Source organism: Pteronotus mesoamericanus, unplaced genomic scaffold (assembly GCF_021234165.1).
Source record: "Pteronotus mesoamericanus isolate MK-2021 breed Mesoamerican mustached bat unplaced genomic scaffold, CSHL_Meso_final contig_105, whole genome shotgun sequence".
NCBI classification, from domain to species: domain Eukaryota; kingdom Metazoa; phylum Chordata; class Mammalia; order Chiroptera; family Mormoopidae; genus Pteronotus; species Pteronotus mesoamericanus.
In genome coordinates, this window is record NW_026555006.1 from 13072534 (window position 1) to 13095913 (window position 23380).

The following is a 23380-nucleotide window of genomic DNA, read 5'->3' on the forward strand; positions in this document are numbered from 1 at the left end:
AAGCAAGCTACTTTGCTATTGTAAGGAATCCTATGTTGAATAAAAGAGGTAAAAGAGGATATCTCTGTCTTGTTTCTGATCTTAAGGGGAATACTTGTAATTTTTGCCCATTGAGCATGATGCTCAATGTCATAAATGACCTTTATTATGTTTAGGTATGTTCCCTCTATTCTCATTTTGCTGAGAGTTTTTATCATAAATAGGTGCTGGATTTTATCAAATGTTTTTTCTGTATCTACTGATACGATCAGGAGGTTTTTATCCTTCACTTTGTTTATGTGGTGAATCACATTTATTGATTTGCAAATGTTATACCAACCCTGCATTCCTGGAATAAATCCCACTTGATCATGGTGTATGACCTTTTAGATGCATTGCTGTGTTCGGCTTGCTAATATTTTGTTGAGGATTTTAGTGTCTGTGTTCATCAGTGATATTGGCCTATAATTTTCTCCCTTTGTAGTGTCTTTATCTGGTTTTAGAAATTGGATAATGCTGGCCTCATAAAATGAACTGGGAGCCTTCCTCCCTTCTGAATTTTATGGAATAGTTTGAGAAGGAGAGGTGTTAGTTCGTCCCAGAATATTTGGTAAAATTCACCTGTGAAGCCATCTGGTCCAGGGTTTTTGATTGTTGGGAGTTTTTTTGATTACTGCTTCAATTTCACTAGGTGTATTCTGTCTATTCAGATTCTCTGATTCTTCCTGATTTAGTTGGAAGGTTGTATGTTTCTGGGAATTTATCCATTTCATCCAGGTTGTTCAGTTTGTTGGCATATACTTGTTCATAATATTTTGTTACAATCCATTGTATTTCTTTGGTGTCAGTTATTTCCCCACTTTCATTTCTGATTTTATTTATTTAGGTCCTCTCTCTTTTTTTTCTTGATGAGTCTAGTAAAGGTTTGTCAATCTTGTTTATCTTTTCAAAGAACCAGCTCTTGGATTCAATGATTTTTTGTATCATTTTTTTAGACTATTTATTTCTGCTCTGATCTTTATTATTTCTTTCCTCCTACTGACTGTGGGCTTTGTTTCTCTTTTTCAAGTTCCTTTAAGTATAAAGTTAGATTATTTATTTGAGTTTTTTCTTGTTCTTTTTTTGTTTGTTTTTTCTGAGATAGGCCTGTAATGCTATGAATTTCCCTCTTAGGATTGCTTTCCCAATGTCCCACAGATTTTGGATTGTTGTGTTCTCATTTTCATTTGTTTCAAGGCATCTTGTGATTTCTTCCTTGATCTTGTGGTTGGCCCATTCATTGTTTAATAACATGTTATTTAGCTTCCATGTCTTTGTGTGTTTTTCAATGTTCTTGTGATTGATTTCTAGTTTCATAGCATTGTGGTAAGAAAAGATGCTTGATATGATTTCAATCTTCTTAAATGTATTAAGACTTGTTTTCTAGCTATGTGATCTATCCTAGAAAATGTTCCATGTGCACTTGAAAATTTTGTATATTCTGCTGCTTTGGGATGAAATGCTCTGAAGATGTCAATCAAATCCATTTGATCTAGTGTGTCATTTAATGCCACTGTCTCCTTGTTGATTTTCTGTCTGGAAGATCTATCCATAGAAGACAAAGGGGTGTTAAAATCCCTTTGACTGTATTTCTGTCAATTTCTCTCTTTACATCTGTCAGATTTGCTTTACCTATTAGGTGCTCCTATGTTGGGTGCATAAATGTTTACTAGGATTATATCCTCTTGTTGGATTGCTCCCTTTATCATTATCTGGTGTCCTATTTTGTCTCTTACTATAGCCTTGGTTTTAAAGTGTATTTTGTCAGCTATAAGAACTGTTGTCCTAGCTTTTTCCCTCCCATTCCATTTGCATGAAATATGTTTTTCAATCCCTTTACTTTAGTCTGTGTGTATCTTTTGATCTGAGATGGGTCTCTTGGAGGCAACATATATATGGGTCTTGTTTTCTTATCCTTTCAGCTACGCTATGTCTTTGGTTGGAGCATTTAAGCCATTTACATTTAAGGTGATTATTGATAGATATATATGTCGTACCATTTTATTGTTAGACTGTTTTCCTCTGTTTTTTTTTCCTTCTTCTTCCTCCTCCTCCTCTTTTTCTTCTTCTTCCTCTTCTTCAAGCAAGCCCTTTAGCATTTGTTGCAGTACTGATTGGGTGTATAACAAACACCTTTAGCTTTTTCTTGTCTGGGAAACTCCTTATTTTTCCTTTGATTTTAAATGATAGCCTTGCTGGGTAAAGCAGCCTTGGTTGTAGGTCCTTGCTTTTCATCCCCTTGAATGTTTCACACCACTCCCTTCTGGCCAGAAATGTTTCTGTTGAGAAGTCAGATGACAGTCTAACTGGTGCTCCCTTTTATGTAACCACCTGCTTTTTGACATAGAACTGGAAGTCCTAGCCACAGTTATCAGACAAGAAGAAGAAATAAAAGGCATCCAAATTGGAAAAGAAGAAGGAAAACTGTCTTTATCTGCAGATGACATGATACTCTGCACAGAGAACCCCAAAGATTCCACCAAGAAATTACTAGAACCAATAAATGAATTCAGCAAAGTAGCAGGATACAAAATTAATATCCAGAAACCTACTGCATTTTTATATGTCAATAATGAACTAACAGAAAGGGAAATTAGAAAAACAATCCCATTCACAACTGCTTCAAAAAGAATAAAATATGTAATACCTAGGAATAAATATAACCAACGATGTAAAAGACCTGTTCTTGGAAAATTATAAGACACTGAAGAAAGAAATGGAAGAAGATACAAATAAGCGGAAGCACATACTGTGTTCATGGATAGGAAGAACTAACATCATTAAAATGTTGATACTATTCAAAGCAATCTATAGATTCAATGCAAGTCCTATGACATATTTTATAATCTTCCAATGACATATTTTACAGAACTAGGACAAATATTTCAAAAATTTATATGGCACCACAAAATGCCCAGCACAGCAACAGTGGTTCTGAGAAAGAAGAACAAAGTTGGAGGAATCAATCTCCTAATATTAATATGCACTATATGGCCACAGTGATCAAAACAGAATGGTATTGGCATAAAAACAAACACATAGATCAACGGAACAGAATAGAAAGCCCAGAAATAAATCCACAACTTTATAGTCAATTAATATTTGACAGAGGAAGCAAGTACACGCAATGGGCTAAATATAGTTTATTCAATAAATGGTGTTGGGAAAATTGGAGAGATACATGCAGAAAAATAAGACTAGACCACCTTCTTACACCACACACAGGAATAAATTAAAAATGGATCAAACACTTAAATGTTAGACCCCAAACCATAAAAATCATAGAAGAAAACACAGGCAGCAAAATGTTGGACATTGCTTATAGCAATATTTTATCGGATATGTCTCCCAAGGCAAGAGAAACAAAAGAAAAAATAAACAAATGGGACTACATCAAACTAAAAAGGTTTTGCACAGCAAAGGAAAATATCAACAGAATAAAAAGAAAACCCACAGAATGGGAGAACATATTCGCCGGTACATCTGATAAGGGGTTTATATCCAAAATTACCAAATCCAACACCAAAAAACCCCAAACAACTCACTTTAAAAATGGGCAAAGGAGCTGAATAGACACTTCCCCAAAGAGGACATACAGAGGGCCAGCAGACATATGAAAAGATGCTCAATGCCACATCATTAGAGAAATGCAAATTAAAATCACAATGAGATATTACTTCCCACCTGTCAGAATGGCTATCATCAATAAATCAACAAACAGCAAGTGCTGGCGAGGATGTAGAGAAAGGGGAACACTTTTGTACTGTTGGTAGGAATGCAGACTGGCGCAGCCACTGTGGAAAGCAGTATGGTGATGCCTCAAAAAATTAAAAATGAATCTGCCTTTTGACCCAGTGATCCCACTTCTGGGAATATATCCAAAGGAACCCAGAACACTAATTCCAAAGACCATAAGCACCCATATGTTCATTGCAGTGTCATTTACAATTGCCAACATATGGAAACAGCCTAAGTGTCCATCAGCAGATAAGTGGATAAAACAACTATGGGACATTTTCACAATGAATGCTACTAGGCTGTAAAAAGGAAGAAAATTTTATCCTTTGCAACAGTATGGATGGACCTGGAGAACATTATGCTAAGTGAAATAGGCCAGTCAGAGAAAGACAAATACCATATGATTTCACTCATATGTGGAATCTAATGAACAAACTGAACTAACAAGCAAAATAGAGACACACTCATAGATGGAGAGCAGGATGACAGGTAAGAGGGGTGGGGGAGCGTAGGGGGTAGAGGGATGAAGCAAAAAGGAAAAAGGACTCATAAACATGGACAACAGTGTGGTGATTGCAGGAGTGAGAGGGATTTAAGGTGACTAAATGGTAATGGAAAAAAATACAATAAAAAAATATAATTTTTTATTTTTTAAAGGAGGAATCCTAGAGGCCCATTACCTTGTTGCATCCCTTTTCTGGGAGGACTGGAAAGACAGAGCCTCTCCACACTGTCTCACCACACTTTAAGGAACTGATGATGCTTCCTGTTAACCCTCAGAAAACTGTGTGGGAAGGGTTAGATCCTGCAGGGTTGCCATCTTGAATGGTTTCAAGGGGCTCTGTTTAGATAGAGTAAGATGTGAGTGGTGCCCGAGGAGTTGTGCAATGTAGCACAAATAGATCCATCCCCAAAGGACCTATTAGTAACTCTCTCTTACATTAAGATAGTTATAGAGGAGGTCAGTTAAGCACACTGCTTTGACAAGAGCAGAAAGCTGTATGGACTGAGTATCAATTATCTGGGGAAACTGTTTTCAAGATATCCTTCACATGCCTAAGCTGCTTTTGAAGGGAAACCTGTCTGCAGTGCAGGACCACGGGGACTAACGGATACTCCATTGCTCTTCTCATTTATATTCTAATTTCCTTTCTTCTTTCACTTCTTCCTAGATGAAATCAACTGTTCTGCTATCTCTATGACAACTAAACACATGGAATGGTTTTATAACAGTTGTCCAATGGTTAAATTTTGAGAAATTCAGGACGTGTGTTCTCCCCTTCCACATCTTCTAACTCAGTGGAGAAGCCTTCATAATCTTTGGAACTAATGTGCTTGCTAAACAACTTTTGGGGGAAGTGCGGTTGCGACTGTCTCATCCTAGACAAAATTCTCATATTTAATCTCACTTGAGCTGGAGGCTGCATTTTTACTGCTGCTGATAGCATTTTTCTACATTTTTAATGGGTGATTCAAATTCTACTCTGCTGCCCTTAGACAGTAGTATTTGCTACAGTCACGTGGTCTTCAATATCATCCTTGTTTTCCTTCACTAATTTACTTAGAAAACCAAAAATCTTTTATTTCTGCCTGCACAATACATTTCTCAAGTTCATTGTGCTATAGAATTTCAAAGTTATTGCTGCTCCCTCTTTCAGTGGTGAGTGAAAGTATGAGTGGGTGCCATTCATATTTTATAGAACACTGCTCCTGTTTTGAACAGATTTACCTCTGGCTGGTCTAAAGTGGATCAAATCCTTCATCTTATAACGGCCCTTGTGAACTGTGTAGATGTTGATGGGTACTGCATCCGGATGTCCAGTGACTGCTGCCAGTTCTGTATTATGGCCAAAGATCACTATAGTACAACTTAAGTGATCTGAAATCCTCGTCTTCCTTGAATAAACCCTGTGCTGTCAGTAAAAATCCAGCATCAACTTTTTTCAGCATCTAGTATTTTAAAAGTGCCTAAGTTAGTCTTCTGAGGTACTTTAAAAAAGAAACTGTAATCCTGTTGGTCTGGTGCACAAAAAATTCTTCAAGATTTGACTTTTTTTTTTTTTACCAGATTGCCTTATCTCAGGGCACATACTTATGGTATGTTAACTATAAATACCTCCTTTTCTCTTGAGAAAGCCACATGCCAAAAATTCAGGATTTTAGATGCATTTTTCAAATTGCTTAGAAAAGGTTCACTGTGAAATTCAGTTTTCTCATTTTCCTCAAAGAGAAAGTCTAACTACTGTGAAGAACAACTGAAATTAGATGCCTCAGACAAATGAAATCGATAGGAGGGATGTATCCATTAATTATGCTTTTCATTTCTTTCATAGTAATTCAGTCTCAATAAAGTCATACGTAATGTAATTTTCAAAACTATCATTCTGCTCCTGTTTGGATTTTTTCCTGTCTTGACTGCTTTCAATTACTTTCCATTCTTAACTTCAATTTAGTTTCATCATTTTCTTTTCCTCTGTAAAGTTCCTCAGATATATTCTGAGTAGAGAATTAAAACGAAAGGAAAATGTCATTAAATTGGTAGTTCTAATTCAAAACTATGATGCAGGTGGCTAGCAAGTGTTAACTCAGCTGCTACTGTGCCATCTAGATGCGGAAGAAGGGAGCCAAGGAAGAAGAGCAGGTGAGAAAGGAGCCCAGTGATATCGCCAGGATTCCACTGCACGCGACCTATGCTGTGTAGGTGTTGTGGATGTAGTGGAAGAAGAGGTAAAACCTCTAAAAGCATGATGACGGTCTTTAAAGATCTTGATTTCCCCCTTTCTGTAACTTCCAATTGTTTGACATCTGTGTTTGTCACCAAATTTTAAGTTCCATAAAGGCAACAACAGTGCCTACCTTATTTACTGTTGTAACTCAAGTTACCTAGCACTGTGTCTGTAGTACTCAATAAATATTGGCTGAATCAATAAATATAATTAAAAAAATTCTCATCTAATGATCATTCATCCCTAGATCCAAGTGAAATATGCTTATCTTTCAGTTTTCTCTTCTAATCATAGATTTTATGGTTCAATTCAATTAAATCATTGAGAAAGTTGGGTGGGGGATATGAGGAGATGCTGGCTAAAGGGTACAAGCCTTCATTTATATTGTAAGATAAATAAGTTCTGGAGATCTGATGTACAGCATAGTGGCTATAATTAAAAGAACTTTATCATATACTTGAAGTTTGCTAAGAGAGTAGATCATAAGCATTCTTACCACCAGAGAAAAAGGTAACTATGAGAGGTGATAAATACGTTAATTAATTTGATTGTGGTAATTATTTCACAATGTACACACATATTCAATACCATTATACACTTTAAATATATACAATTTTAATTTTTAATTATATTTTGATAAATCTGGGAAAAATTAGGAAAAAAAATAACATTAATTATCTCAGCTCCATAACCCTCTACCACACATATCTTTCTAATGTGTAATCCTGTACTTCCTACCTATTTGCTTTTTTTCACTCTGGTCTAAGCTGCAAATGCTATAGAAATCTTATAGCAGTATTAATGATTAATATTATAAATACAAGATTTTGCTGGACCCCTGATGCTGCTTAGCTTCCCTTTTATTTAATTTATTAATTATTTTATTTTTCCACAAGCCATTGCTCAAAATGGTCTAAGCTAACCTCCAATTCCTTCATACTGAAATTAAGCCCTTTTATTTAGATTTCTGCCTTACTACTCTACTAACTCTATACTCTCAAAGGCCATTGCATAATTAATTCCATTGCTAAAAACTTAGCTGAAAGTCACTACCAGTAAGAGACTGCATTTTTTACATAAAAAGGTAAAGAGGTCAATGTTATTATAATCCCACTATCATCATCCTAAACAATCAATTATTTAAGTTAGATTATATGATATTTGTTTTTCTTTTTTAAAAGATTTTATTTATTTATTTAATTTTAGAGAGAGGGGAAGAGGGGAGGGAGGAAGAAGAGATAAATATCAATGTGTGGTTGCCTCTCATGCATCCCTACTGGGGACCTGGCCCGCAACCCAGGCATGTGCCCTGACTGGGAATCAAACCAGTGACCCTTTGTTTCGCAGGCTGGTGCCCAATACACTGAGCCACACCATACATATTGTGGCAAATGGCAAGATTTCATTCTTTGTGTGTGTGTGTGTGTGTGTGTGTGTGTCTTTATCCATGCACCCACTAATAGACACTTAGGTTGTTTCCATATCTTGGCTACTGTAAATAATGTTGTAATGAACATGGGGGTGCACATATCTTTTCAAGTTAATATTTTTGTTTTCTTTCAACTTTATTCTTTGGCATATAGAAATCCTGTTGTCTCAGCATCATTTATTGAAGAGATTATTCCTTTCTCATTAAATGGACTTGGCACCATTGTCAAAATCAACCGGCTGTAGATGTATGGACTTATTTTTGGGCTCTCAATTCTACTTTGTTGACCTATATGAATATCCTCATGTCAGAACCATACTGTTTTAATTATTGTAGGTTTGTAGTGAACTTTGAAATCAGGAAGTGTGAGTCCTCTGACTTAGTTGTTCTTTTTCAATAATTTTTTAAATTGAAATATATCTACAGAACAACCACTGAGTGGTCTTAAGCTGTATTTCCACAAATTCCTAATGGAATGGAAATAAGGTTGACAGAAAATAAACAGTTTCTAAAAAAGAAAGGTATAACTGACATATTGTGTAAATTTAAACATGTTACCCTTTTAATAAATTTACATATTGTAATATGATTGCCATTGTGGTAATTTATACCTCTATCATTTTACAGAATTATCATTTCTTTTTAATGGATGGAATAATTAAGTTCTAGCCTTAGCAAGTTTGAAGATTATAATACAAGTATTGTTGTCTATATTCACTATACGGCACATTAGACCTTTAGGACTTACTTGCTACTGGTTGCGAGCTTCGCACCCTTAAACAACATCTGTCCTACCCCCCCGTTCCTCGGCAATCACCAGGGTTTCTTTTAAGCTTCTACATGTAAGTAATATTATTACTTGCTATTTGCTTTCATTGTATTCCCTTTTGTACAATTTGAGTTTTTTTTATTACCGACATATACCGCTTATTTTAAAACAATAAGTTAAACAACAAAAAGCTTTCCTCTCACCATATTTTGCCATGTATTATGAGCACTTTTTTGCCCAAATTTTTGAAGAAAAAATAAGGATGTGCATTATATATGGGTAGTACTAATTCCATATCTATGTGTTTTTAATTCTTTTATTTATGCTTATGTGTTAATTATAACTCTAGAAAGCAACAACATTACCCATATGCAAAGTAATACCCTGGAATTCAATAATTGGTTTTATTTCTAAATATAAATAAAAAATTGAATTCAAAAATTAAAATGAAAGATTTTTTCCCTGAAAGTTTGGGCCAAAAACATGGGTACACATTATACATGGCAAAATACGGTAATATCTAGTTGAGATAGGTTTCACTGAGGAAATGAGAACTTTAAACAGGGGAAGGAAGGAGTAGTAATAGACAACAAAAGTATTTTGGGATAGGCCCATGAAAATGTTTGGGCTAGGGAAAGCAGAAAGAGGGGTACAGTGCAGATGTAGGAGATGCCAGACAAGACTTCTCTGAGAAACTCTTCTCTTCATCCTAACTGTACTCTAAATGGCACTCACTTTCCATCTTTTAATGTAGTTCAGCTACATTATGGAAATCCACTTGTGACCCTGACCTGGGGATATAACCACAAATTACAACACTATTTGTGTGGAAAATTCATTGTAAGTTCCACTCAAATGGTTTAAAAACATTTTGAAACATTACTCACTCTAAGTTAGGATAGGTATATTAACATAAGACCATAAACTCCCAATGGGTAGAAACTTCATTTTCCTCACATCTACCCATCCATCATATTGTGTGGCACAAAGAAAAAACAGCTGAAAGGGTAAATGAGCTGAACATATGAATTACTTTGAAAATTTAATCACTGCTTTCCTTAATTCAATTTCTCCAACCTCAGTGAATAAACATTCTTTCCACAATACCTAGGCAGTAGGTTTCTGTAGATAATGGCTTCATTCAAAGGACCTTTGGCAAGACAATATGAAAATGGCTGGTTGCTGGCAGGTAAGCCTTCAAGGTTCCTCTAGTTCCCTTAATTTTCAGGCTTTACTGTGTTCTTAGCTCTTGAACCAGCTATTTGTTAGGCATTATGTTCCCAGACAACATATTACTTCTCCATCCATGTAAATCTAAAAAGAGCTTCTCAGTTTTACCCTAGGCTGGTTTCTCAAGTACAAGTTGGGGAAACTGGCCTCAGTAAGTATTAAAATTAAGCTATCACATATCACCATCATATGAACACTGTAAAACAGATCACAAATAAAGTATTTCACTTCCTTAAGAAAGAATACTTTAACTCAGGTTATAACTCTTTATTAATTTCTGTAAAGAAATAATTTAAATTATCACTAATAAATATGACCCCTCTCTTTCAAGACACGTGTATATTATTTCAAAAACAAACTTACTCATCGTCTTTTGTTGTAGATTTCTTTCTTTTGGTTAAACTGAGATGATTCGATTTTTTCCTTTTTCCTGTATATGTTCAATAAAAAGAAGAACATAAGGGAAAAAATGTCAAATTTTAAATAAAATTCAGATCACCAAATTTTAAATAGAAAATAAAAGGTCAGACAAATAATAGTAGTAAAAAAATCCTGAAATTTGCTATGAGAAAAAAAATTTCACTGTTACAAATAACTTTTCAATAGCTATTTTACTTTTTTCATTTCCTGTTTTCCTATTTTTCATTCATGATATTATAATATAAAAAAATTTTTTTTTTAAAGAGAGAGGGGAAAGGAGGGAGAAAGAGATGGAGAGTAACATTGATGTGAGAGAAAAACGTTGATTGGTTGCCTTCTGTACACACCTGGATGGAGGACTGAACCCGCAACCAGGGCATGCGCCCTGACTGGGAATTGAACCAGCACCCTTTTAGTTTTAGGGACAATGTACAACCAGAGAAGCCACACCAGCCGCAACTAGAAAAACAATCTTTTGAAAAAAATTTTCATTGAGGCTTACAAATTAAAGAGAAAACTCAAGAAACTAAGTTATCCTTCATATGTGTGGAGGGTTAAAAATGTAAGTTTGGTTTCATAGCTCTAGTAGAACTTAATGTTTACACTTATTAGTGGTCAAGGGAACAATGGTTTTATGAGCTAACCATTTAGTTCTTTGTTCTACAATACTTAATAGTACAATACACACTATGTACTTTCAACATATTTGATGTATAGTAAGTATTTCAGGACACATTAGCATAATTAATTCAAGATTCTCAGTGTCTTACATACATGGCCTTGATAAATGTTTATTAAATGAATAAACAAGCAAATGAATGAATAATCCAAACCCTTTACTACTAATGACAAACACTAAAGAGAAATCACTTTTTAAAATGTTTAAATGATGACACTCCCTTCACACTATTACATATTTTTATGTAGTTCCATTTGTTCAACAACTGGCACAAGAACTATTATTAACTCAATGTTCTCCTTACTTAAAAAAAAAAAAAAACTTGTTTGAATATATTGTGAAATATTACCAGACTCTCTAACAGAAATATAATGTAAGCCACTTAACTGTAATTTAAAATATTCTACTAGCAAAATTAAAAAAATAAAAATAAAAACAGAGCCCAAGCCAAGCAACATCAAGGTTTGCTGGCAGCCTCCAGAAACTGAGAGAGAGGCATGGGATGGATTCTCTTTCAGAACCTCCAGAAAGAAACAATCCTGCCAACGCCTTAATTTTGGACTTCTGGCCTCGAGAACTGCAAGAAGATAAACTTCTGCTGTTTTAAGCTCGGGAGAAAAAAGAAAGAAAGAAATAGAAAAGGAAAGGAAATAAACAAGTGAAATAAATTTTAATATTTCACTTAGCTCATTATACCCAAAATATTATCATATTGTCACATTTTAACATATAGAATATAAAATTATTAATGAGATAATATTCCTTTTTTCACACTAAACCTTTGATATGTGCTGTATATTTTACACTTATAGCACATCTCATTTCTGACAAGCCATATTCCAAATGCTCTACATCTGCATGTACTGAACAGTATAGCTGTAGGATTATACCACAGAAGGCTCCAATACTTCCAGATGAAATAAGTTATATAGGTAACATGAAGGCAATTTCTTTAAATTTTCAAGTGTAATTTATTAAATATTAAGAAATATATAATCTGTAATAGACTTTACAATGCTGGTTTGCATTTTTGTTCATTTAATTTTTATTCCATTAATCATACCAGGGGGAAAACTTAAAGTATATTTCCTATGCTCTGGTATTTATAATTTCATTGAGTAAGCTGGTTCAGAAACTGATTAATAATAATTTCCACATTTACCTTGAACCTTATACCTTCTCTGAAAAAACTATATTGTCATCTCAAAATAGACTTTAATGCCAAAAAAACTTGTGATTTAGAAATTTTGCTAAAGTACTAGTTACCTCTCATTTATTAACTTTTCATTACTTGATTTGTCTGCATCATTAAATTACAAACAATAAATTAATATGGTTAAGAGTTTATTTAATGAAAAATGGAAGGATAAAAAGGTAACATTTATGATTTTAGAGAACTCTGGAGAAATAAGTCTATTAAAAGCTGTTTTCTAAAGAAAAAAAATCAAGCTGGAAATGTATGTTTTGTAGAAAACCGCAAAATGAAAGCCCACAGTACACATTAAAGCTTTATTTCAGAAAATCAGTATTAACTAATTTCCTGAATTTTGTACTATGGTGTCTGCATTCAATAAATCCCCACAATTAAATATTAAAATTACTCTGTTCTTTTAACTTGTATTTTTCACAGTTTAGCACTAGTCAGTAGTATTAGGTGAGAAGTGAAAAAAGAATGCTTTATTTAAATTTTTACCCATTCAATACTTTTCTAAACATTTTTATTACTGTAAAAGGATTAGTCAAATCTCATCCTATAAAATCAATAGGATTAATCTCAATCTTCCCATGGAAGGACTTAAGTTTTTACTATATATTTCCAGTTGTTAAATAGGAAGAGTTTTAATGTCTCTAAGAATAATACTTGCATCAGTTATCAGAGACTGTTAATAGATGCTAATATATCATTGAGAGTCTTCCAGTTACTCAATAACTACTTTCCTTTATTTCATTCCATTCTATTAGCAATTAACATGTTAAAGGGCTATATGGTCTTTTTCTTGATAGGTTATATATAACCAACAGTTGTGTACTTGACTACCTTTAGATGCAATTTTGCAAAACTGTGGTAATAAACATAGCATCACTAAATTTGGACTATATTCAAAATTGTATTTGGACGTCCTAGTAAGGCTCCAGGGGGCCCTTTCGTTAACTAAGGAAGATAGCTTTCAACAGATCATAACATTTAAAAGTACAACCGATGATGATGATAACATTTATATAATATTTTTAGGGCTAGGCACTGTTGTTTTTAAATGCTACATATATTAACTAATTAATCTGCACAACTCTGGGGGAGTCACTCTTATTCTTACTTTACAGATGAGGATATAGGGGCACAGAATGGCTACATAATTTACTCAAGGTGGCCCTAAAGCTAGTCGGTGGCAGAGTCAGGGTCTAAACCCAGCCGGCTGGCTGTAAATGTGGTGCTCTTAACCATGATGCTATGCTTATTTATTAATAGATTAATCTAAAGTTCAAACAGGTTTAGGCTAGTATCATGCTGTTTTTAGATACACATACTTTATAGTTGACACACATCTTAGACATCATTTGGTCCCAAACGAAAAGTTATGATTTGAAGAAAATGTTGATTGACCCAAAGGGATTCAAATGATTTGTGTAAGGTGTTACATACTAGTTAGTAACTTTTTCTAAAACAGTTATTTTCATATCAAGTTGGAGCTTGCAGGCTAACAGGCAAATCGAATCCTGTTATTCCTTTAATTAACCAAATTAGTGTTAGTAAACAAGTGTGCAGAATGAAGAATCCCTTTAGAGGAACAATTCATGAAAAATAACAATGTTAATGGTACTTTTTATTTATTTAATTTCATTTTTAAAAAGATTTTATTTATTTATTTTTAGAGAGGGGAAGGGAGAGAGGGAGAGAAACATCAATGTGTGGTTGCCTCTTTCACGCCCTCTGCTGGGGACCTGGCTAGCAATCCAGGCACGTGCCCTAGACTGGGAATCGAACTGGTGACCCTTTTGGTTTGCAGGCCAGCACTCAATCCACTGAGCCACACCAGCCAAGGCAAGTATTTTTTAAATTCAAAATACTTTTACTGAGTCCTATGGAAGAAAATATAATATTCTTAAAATATTATCTATATTGTTGAACAGACAGGTATCAATGAGAAAATTGGAATAGCTTTTTATCTACAAAAACATTTAAGAAGAAACAGAAAAACAGGTTTTAAAATCTTTCATCCGAATTAGATTGTGGACCACATTAAGGATTTGGCTCACATATCTCAAATTGCTCATCTTATATTTAAACTGATATTAGTTTATCAGCTCTTTTGAATTAAATATCATCTGCTCCTTCTCCCACTTAAAGTAAAAATCAGTCTTGCAACCAGATATATTGAAATACAGAACAAATTGACAGTAAATGTTAGGGTGGGGAATAATGGACCGGGGGCGGGGGGGTGGAGAAAGGGAAGGTTTGTCAAGGAACAGGTATAAAGGACCCATGTACAAAGTCAAAAGGTGGTAGGACTGAAGAGGAGGGGGAAGTGGTGGCAGGAAAATGGAGAAAACTGTACTTAAACAACAATAAAAAAAAAATCAGTCTTGCCAGAAGCCATCTGACCACTGTTTTCAAAGAAACTGCTTTTAATTTTGTTGCTTTTCTTTATTATTGCCTTGTTTTCTATTTAATAATTCCCACTTATGTCTTTTATTATTTCCTTTCTTCTTCCTTTTCCAGGTTTGTTCTGTTGTTCTTTTTCTATTTTTCTGAGTTGAATTATTGGCTTATTAGTTTCAATTATTCATCCTTTTTAAATATATGTATTATAAGAATAAAAACTGTTTTGAAATAATGCAGTATTTAGGTATAGATATTTTCCTTTAAGTGCTGAGATGTGTTCATACAATGTCTACTTTATACTTTCCATTAAGATTTTTCTGACCAATGAATTATTAGAAGTTTCTTGGTTTCCTAACACGTGGGCCAAAATTTTTAAATGGTCACCACTTTATTATTGATTCTTAATTACATGGAATTTTCATCAGAGAATGTGATCTCTGTAACAGTAATTTTTAGTATGATGAGACTTCTTTGTGACTCCAAACTGGTTATATATTTGTAAAAGTTCTATGTGTGCTTCATTATATGTGGGTAACACACCTGTTTGACCAGAGGTCATTAGATCAAGCTTGCTAGTTGTGCTCAAGTCATTTATATCCTTCCTAACTTTTTACCCATTCCACAAGTTTCTGAAAGAGGTAGTTTAAGATTTTCCATTTTTAGGGATTAGTGAATCTCTCCTTGTAAGGTTGCTTGCTCTATTTTGTCATGTTTTGTTTGAGTTTCTGTTTTACATGTACAGGGGTTCAGGATTCATTTTCTGGTATTGAATCTATCTTTCTCTAATTACATAAAGATTCTTATTATCTTCAATAAAGCCTTTTTGCTTTAAAGTCTCTTTTGGTCTATATCAATACTTATATCCTTATTAATATTCTTATACCAACTATTAGTTTATTTTAAAAGTTAATATTTGCTTTGTTTTCTTTTCCTATCTCATTTTATTTAATTATCCTACATCTAAAGTCTAAATAATAATATTAATAAAAATAGCTAAAATATGTATTGAACCTTACTATATGCCAGACACTATTCTAAATGCTTTTTGTGTATTAATTCATTTCATTCTCAGAAAAAGCTTGAGGTAGATATTATTATTTTCTCCATTTTACAGGGAAGCAAACAAAAATACAATTAAAAAGTCAATTTACAGATTTTTCCATTTTCTCCCTGAAAATTACAAGGACCTTACTTATATCACTAACTCCTTTCTGTTTCTTCATATGTCTTCTATGATTTTATGGTCTATTATTTGTTTTTATACCTCCCCTCCCCAGCCAAAATTTGTGCCTTTTGTTTTATAGTCAGCAAATTTGTAACCATAATTTTGTTGTTAAATTTTTATGTAGATTTATTAATTTGTTTGCTAATTAATTTTTCACCACTGCACCTTGCATTCCATTCCTTTACCCATAGCTTGGTTTGCTTCTTGTAGATGTACATTTTTCTGTAGTCCTTTCAAGGGAGAATCTGTGAATGGTAAATTCTTAGACTTCACATGAGTATATCTTATTTTGTCTTTAGTTCCTGAATTAAAAATTCAGCTGTGATATCTAGTTGGTATTATTATTCCATTTCCCGCTGTAATGGTAAATTGGTAATGAGGAGAGAAATCTACACTCCATTTGACATTCTCTTTTCAGTAATTTGTCTTTTCTCTGGTTGCTTTTAAATTTTTCTCCTTGTCTTTAATGCTCTAGAATTGAGCATATGATTAGGTGTGGAATTGCTTCAATTCATCCTGCTCAGATTAAGTATGGTATTCTAATCTAGAAATTCCTGTCTTTATTTAATTATGAAAAGTTGATAATCCTTATGTCTTAGAATACTGTCTGTGCCCCATTCTCTCTACTTCCTCCACGTAGAACTACTATTTGACATAGGCTGGAGCTTCTTCTTTTTTTTAAGTATGTTTTATTAATTATGCTCTTACAGTTGTCTCATTATTTTTTTCTCCCCTTTATCCCCCTCTGCCCAGTACCCCCATTCCCTCCAGCATTCCTCCCCCTTAGTTCACGTCCATGGGTCATACATATAAGTTCTTTGGCTTTTCCATTTCCTATACAGTTCTTAACCTCCCCTAGTCTATTTTGTACCTACCAATTATGCTTCTTATTCCCTGTACCGTGTCCCCCATTCTCCCCCTCCCCTTCCCCGCTGATCTCCATTTCTGTGATTCTGTTCCTGTTGTAGTTATTTGCTTAGTTTGTTTTTGTTTTATTTTAGGTTCAGTTGTTGATGAGTTTGTTGTCATTTTACTGTTCATAGCTTTGATCTTCTTCTTTTTCTTAGATAAGTCCCTTTAACATTTCATATAATACAGGCTTGGTGATGATGAATTCCTTTAACTTTACCCAATCTGGGAAGCATTTTATCTGTCCTTTCATTCTAAACAATAGATTTGCTGGATAGAGTAATCTTGGATGTAGATCCTTGCTTTTCACCTCTTTAAATACTTCTTTCCAGCCCCTTCTTGCCTGCAAGGTTTCTTTTGAGAAATCAGCTGGTAGTCTTATGGAAACTTCTTCACAGGTAACTCTCTTCTCTGTTTTAATATTCTTTCCTTATCTTTGATCTTTGACAATTTAATTATGATGTTTCTTGGTTTGTTCCTCTTTGGGTCCAAATTGTTAGAGACTCTCTGGGTTTCCTGGACTTGTGTGTCTATTTCCTTCACCAGATCAGGGAAGTTTTCTTTCATTATAAGTTTTCAATTTCTTGGTCTTCCTCTTTTCTTTCTGGCACCCCTATGATTCAGATATTGGAATGTTTAAAGTTGTCCCAGAGATTCCTAAACCTCTCTTCATTTTTTTGAATTCTTGTTTCTTCATTCTCTTCTGGTTGAATGTTTATTTCTTCCTTCTGTTCCAAATGGTTGATTTGAGTCCCAGTTTCCTTCCCTTCACTGTTGGATCCTGTATATGTGTGTGTGTGTGTGTATTTTTTTTTTTTTTGGCACTTTATATGGCCTTCATTTCTTCCTTTATTTTGTGGCCATACTTAATCATTTACGTGAGCATCCTGATTACCAGTGTTTTGAAATCTGCATCTGATAGGTTAGCTTTCTCCTCGTCGCTTAGTTCTTTTTCTGGAATTTTGATACATTCTTTCACTTGGGCCATATTTCTTTGTTTTGGCACACCTGTTACATTGTAAGGGGTGGGGCCTTAGGTATTCACCAGGGTGGGGCAACCCACTTAGCTGCATTGTGTCGCTGTATGCGGGGAAGGGGTCAGAGAGGGAACAATGCCACTTGCTCGGCTCTTGCCCTGCTTTCAGGAGACTGGCAGTTTCTTCAACCCCCACAACTCCTACAGGTTTTTACAGCCAGAGGTTCTGAGGCTTTATTTTCCCCACACCGGAACCCTGGGTTACGCGGTCTGTCTCACTCCTCAGTTGTTCCTCCCAGTTTATCCACATGTGAATGTGAGATGACCTGGTCTTCCAGCTGCTACCTTGCCATGCATCCTCTCCACCCCTGCTGCCCATCTCCGCCCCTCCTACTGGTCTGAATGAATGTTTCTTCTTTAACTCCTTGGTTATTAAACTTCCATACAGTTCAATTTTCTGGCAGTTCTGGCTGTTTTTTGTTTTTAAATTGGTTGTTTCCTTCTTTTGGTTGTGCAAGGAGGTGAAGTGTATCTACCTCTGCCTGCATCTTGGCCTGAATTCAGAACTTCTTCTTCTATCATTTCTCTTCATTGTTCTACTTGTATTCTGTTTATATCTCTGTGTTGTTACACTGTTGCAGTCTGGGTGATTTCTACATATCTATTGTCTAATTTACAAGCACTCATTTTAACTATGCAAATTTGTTGTTTATACTTCTACCCTAATTATTAAAAAAGAACTCTGATGCATTTTTGGGAGTAAAGAAGAGAAAAAATGTACCAGTCTTCCTTTCCTCTGAAAAGCATAATAATTTAAAGAAATTTCCTAAGGGATAGGGGAGGGCAGCAATGCAATGACACACAAATATATAAATAAATATGATAAATATATATGATATATGTATATCTTAACATATATGGTTGAATCAGTCACTCCATTTATGGTCCATGCAGAATATAAGTAGAAGGAAGACTAAGAATCAGATTTTTCTTCCTTTTATAGCTAGAAATGAATTTAAATTTAATATTAAGTCAACTGTACACATACCACATGGTTCAAATGTATAGAGAATGTACATATAAATATCTAGAGAAAAGGTATTCCAAATTGAGACAACTGCAAGTACAATATTCTTATGGTGGGAAGGGGCTCAACGTGATTAATGAATAGCAGGAAAGAATGGCTGAAGTAGTGTAAACTTGGGAAGGGCAGTGGAAAATGAGGCAGGTGATATGCTCAGGTATTAGATGATGTACGGCCTTCAAAGCCATGATAAGGTTTGAATTATATCCCAAATGTGATGGGAAGTGAGTAGTAACTCAAATGTCCTTCAAAATGTTAGGTAAAAGTGCTTATTTAAATTGTTCCTTATGTTTTGTATAATATTTAGAAAGTGAGGATTGCAAATAGAAGTTATGACTTCACTGGAACTTAAATTACTTTGTAAGAGTCAGGCTTTTTTATTTCTAAAATATGTATAAGATGACATAACCTGATATAAAAGCCTAGACAGAATTCTCCTACTTTGAGACTTCTGTATGTAAGATATATATATCAGAATATATAAAACACATTATGTACAGTTTAATAAAAAATTATAGAGTGAACCAGTATAACCACAATATAGGTTAAGAAACAGAATATTAGCAGCTCCCCAGGAACCCTTGCTATATGACTTTTTAAAAAAGAGCTTACTTAGTACCATAATCTGTGATAATTATCCACTTAAATGTCAACTGGAATCATGTGACCAATCTTTTTATGGGCAAAAGGAATGTTCCCTTAAGTCCATATTTAATTTCAATATGGAAATTGAGTACATATCCACTTAAAACCTATTCACATTTCAATATGGAAATGTACCATCTCTAAGGCACTAATTTTTAATTTGAAATATAAGATATATCAAGTGTATAAAAAAACAGAAGTACAGAACTTGAAGAAAATGTATACATCTACATACATTTTTTTTAAAGCAAACCTAATAGTAATAGCTTTAACATAAAAAGCATTTGATTAAAGTAAAATAAAAGTCACTCAAAAGTTTAAGGCCTCATTATGGGTTTCATTACGACAAATTAGGTAAAATAAGAAGATTTCTTTGTTTCTATGCAGCTTCTAGTATATGCTTAGCACTCAATAAATGTGAAACAATAAAATATGAATTAGGCTAATCATATCTAAAATGTATTTTATTAAATTTAAGCCTACTTAAAATTTTATATTATAGAAACTTGACATGTCACTGATTCATAACCTTTTCCAATATTAAAAATTAAACCTACAAAGTCTAGATTTCTATATCTTTTAAATAAACATTTTAGCAATAAACTACCAGAGAAGAAGAAATATATATGGTCAAATTTAAACTGACGATATTTTAAAAGAAAAAAATTTCATGTTAAATTAGGTTATTTGCTTACAGAAAATTCTACAAACTTTTTGAAAATACATTTAAAATAGTAAAGGAAAAGAAGGGAATGAAATATAATTAAAGCAGTTATATAAAGATATACAAAGTGTGGATAAGACTAAATGGACAACATGTATAAAAATAACATTTAAGACTATCATTCTTAAACTGTATAGTGCAGTGGTACCTGAATTATGTGCCCTTTAATTTATGCACATGATGGATAGCTTGTTAAGAGGCATATCTGTAACCATTATAATTGATAGTAGCTGAAGGCAGTCAGGCCATAATTTCTGTTTAATGGATAGGATAGTAAGGGAACAAAGTCTGCAGTAGCATTTTAAAATAAGTACCTAGAAAGTTTACATTTATGTCCAAAGTAATATCTATATTCTAGCCTTTTCTATGTTGAATTCTTTAAGAAAGAAGAGAAAATTCAGCTGCAGCAATATCCATATATTTTTAAATCAAAATTCTGATTTAACCAATAACTAGAAAAATATTATAATAAGTGAAAAAGCATGTTTAACTAACCATTTGATAGTCCATTTTTGTGCTCTTGTTCTTTAGACCTTGTGGGAGAAGCAAATGGGCTCATTCGACAAGTTCCAGTTGTTGGAGAATAATCCATAATACTTTTCTTCCTTGTGATTTTTGAAGGACCAAATGACTGGAAATAAGCATTAATTTGGGACAAAAATACTATGTTTAGTTATAGATCTTTGAAAATACCTTTGAAAACTCACAAAATTCAACCAATACTCTTTTTCTTGTTCTTTCTTTTGGATTTTAAACACACTCAATTATCACCTTCAAAATGCACACTATTTTTTCCAGTTATGTATACACTTTATATGTATACATTATAGGTCTCCATATGTATATATTTTGTATATTTTTAAGGCATCTCAATTTGATATTTATAAAATGTTAACATTAAAGAGTTACTACCTTCTGAGATAGTACTTCCAAACTAATTAGAGATGACTGACTCTCCCAATTACATCCTAACTTTTGCTGTCAGCTGAACCTGAAGTATAACTATAGGGCTAGGTCAGGGAAACTCTCTAATCTCTTACTAGATCCCACAAGGAAATCCTAGCAAGGATCAGTACGGTCTAAGCCTTCGCAAAGTTGTTCTGTCACAGTATCTTGCCTTACTGATAACCAAAATAATGCCCAAACAATTGAGTCTGGAATTTAAGGTTTTTGAGAATCCAGCCTTTCCTACACAAGTCCTCTCTGCAGTTTCCTCCTCTGTGGTTTCACAGACCTTGTGCATACTTCCCACTGGAGTTAGCAAATTGTTTACTACAAATTTCTGTCTGCCCCACTAAAATTGGAGTTCCTGAAAATATCATTTCTTCATCTTTGTACCCTAGAACTCAAAAAATGTGTGATAAATGAATGACTTGAGTCAAACAGTATACAGATGATGCATTATAGATTTGTACACCTGAAATCTATATAATTTTCTTAACCAGTATCACCCCAATAAATGCAATAAAATGAAAGTACAGTCCAATAAACTTGACCAAGCCACTATACACATACATTCCTTAGTTCATTCGTCCAATATTAAATCGCACCTATAGTCCAAGCATCTAGGCGACATACATTTGGGCCTTTGCCCTCTCAATCTTATCTTCCCTGGGACCTAGTCTCTCTTTGGTCACCATTCATGTCCACTTCCTCTGAACACCCACTACCACACTATTAATTGCTTGCTCTTCTGAATTCCCTTTAAACTTGTTTTCCATAATGATTACTAATTACCCATCACTTGCTAACTAATGTATACAAAAAGAACAATTTTTTCTGGCTTCAGACACAGCAGAGGAGAGGTATTAAGGCAGTGTATGTGCCAAAGAAATTGAGAGAGAGGAAGTCAAAGTGAGCTGCAGTAACCTCACAGAACGATTCCTGTGAGGGGGCAGCATGAGGCTTAGGTAAGTGAAAATAAAAGGTATGAAAAACCTGAAATCTAGACATAAAACAGACATCATAGGGTGTTTGGGGGATAAAGGAAAGGTCTGAAGACTCGTATGTTGCCAACCTTGTAGAACTGAACTTTAGCTTGGTAGCTGTCTTGAAAGAGTTACATAATTCTCCATTATCAACTATTTTTTATTTTAAAGACACCATGGCAGAAATAGTGGCTGTGTCACATTTTTCAATAATCTTATTAGTTCCCAAACCTATAGCATCAATTTTTTCACAGTTAAGATTTTAAAAGATAAATACTTCTTTGAATTGAGGGAACAAGGGCATTCCATTCTTTATTTTATGTACCCACAGTAGCCACAATGTAACCAATAGCTTTTTAAAAAATCAAACTATAATATCAAGTTATAACTCTAGCACAATCTTTTTTTGTAGAGTGAAAGGGTTTTAAGTCTCTTTATCAGGGGGTTATTATTACCTCTCCATCTTGAGTTTTCACCTGTTTATATGTATTCAGTCATAAACTATGACATTTATCCAATCCTACCCTACTTTTCCAAGAATTTATTGCCCAGAACTATTTCACTGTGTATGTACAAGAAATGAAAGTCACTACCCTAATGTACATTTATGTCGATCTGTTTTCCTATTTTCACCAAAAAATTATTTTTTCCAATTGCCAAATATCTAAACATTGTAACTGTAGATCATACATTTTTCCTTGAAAACAGTTTTCTAGCTTTCATAAAATAAGTCTTTGTGTGTGCATGTGTGCGTATGTGTATATATTTTCCCATACCTTAAAAACACTGAAGAGTCTCTTTTGCTTTCTTTCTTTTTTGGTCATCTGTATTGGTTAAAAGAAAAAAATGCCTGTCTACAATTACTATACATAGAGTAATACATACTTTCCCACTAAATATTCTATAGTAAATAAAGTATTTTGATATATCTGTCTACTGATATACACGAAGGCATAATCTTAGTCTCTAAGATTTTCTTTTTCTCCCTGAAAGTTGTATCAAGATCTTCTAACTTTTAAACCTTAAAGGTACTTGAAAGTAACCCTAGAATTGATCTGAGAATTTCCATCCTACCATCCCCAAGCACTGAAGGACTACTGATTAGTCTCCCACAACAGGAAGAGTTAAGAAGACTGGGGTTTGGCAAGACTTTTCCATACAAACTACTTGTACTGTCTCTTGCTGTGGACTTTTCTAAAATCTCTCAAACAGCACCTGGCCTCAGGGAGCCTCACATACCTCTTGCTAAGTGGCTGCTGACCTGGCATTAGCGGCAGCC

The 23380-nt window shown here is 34.0% G+C and overlaps 1 protein-coding gene across 1 annotated transcript in view; it reads right to left on the reverse strand.

Moving 5' to 3' along the window:
- The window catches only part of ITGB3BP (integrin subunit beta 3 binding protein), a 63432-nt gene that overhangs the window by 14883 nt on the left and 25169 nt on the right, over positions 1–23380 (reverse strand). Inside the window, exons 3-4 of the mRNA XM_054574177.1 lie at positions 20669–20804; positions 10274–10340 (exon numbers count right to left, since the gene is read on the reverse strand). Coding sequence (XP_054430152.1) covers positions 10274–10340; positions 20669–20804 — 203 coding nt within the window. The remainder of the gene's footprint in view (positions 1–10273; positions 10341–20668; positions 20805–23380) is intronic.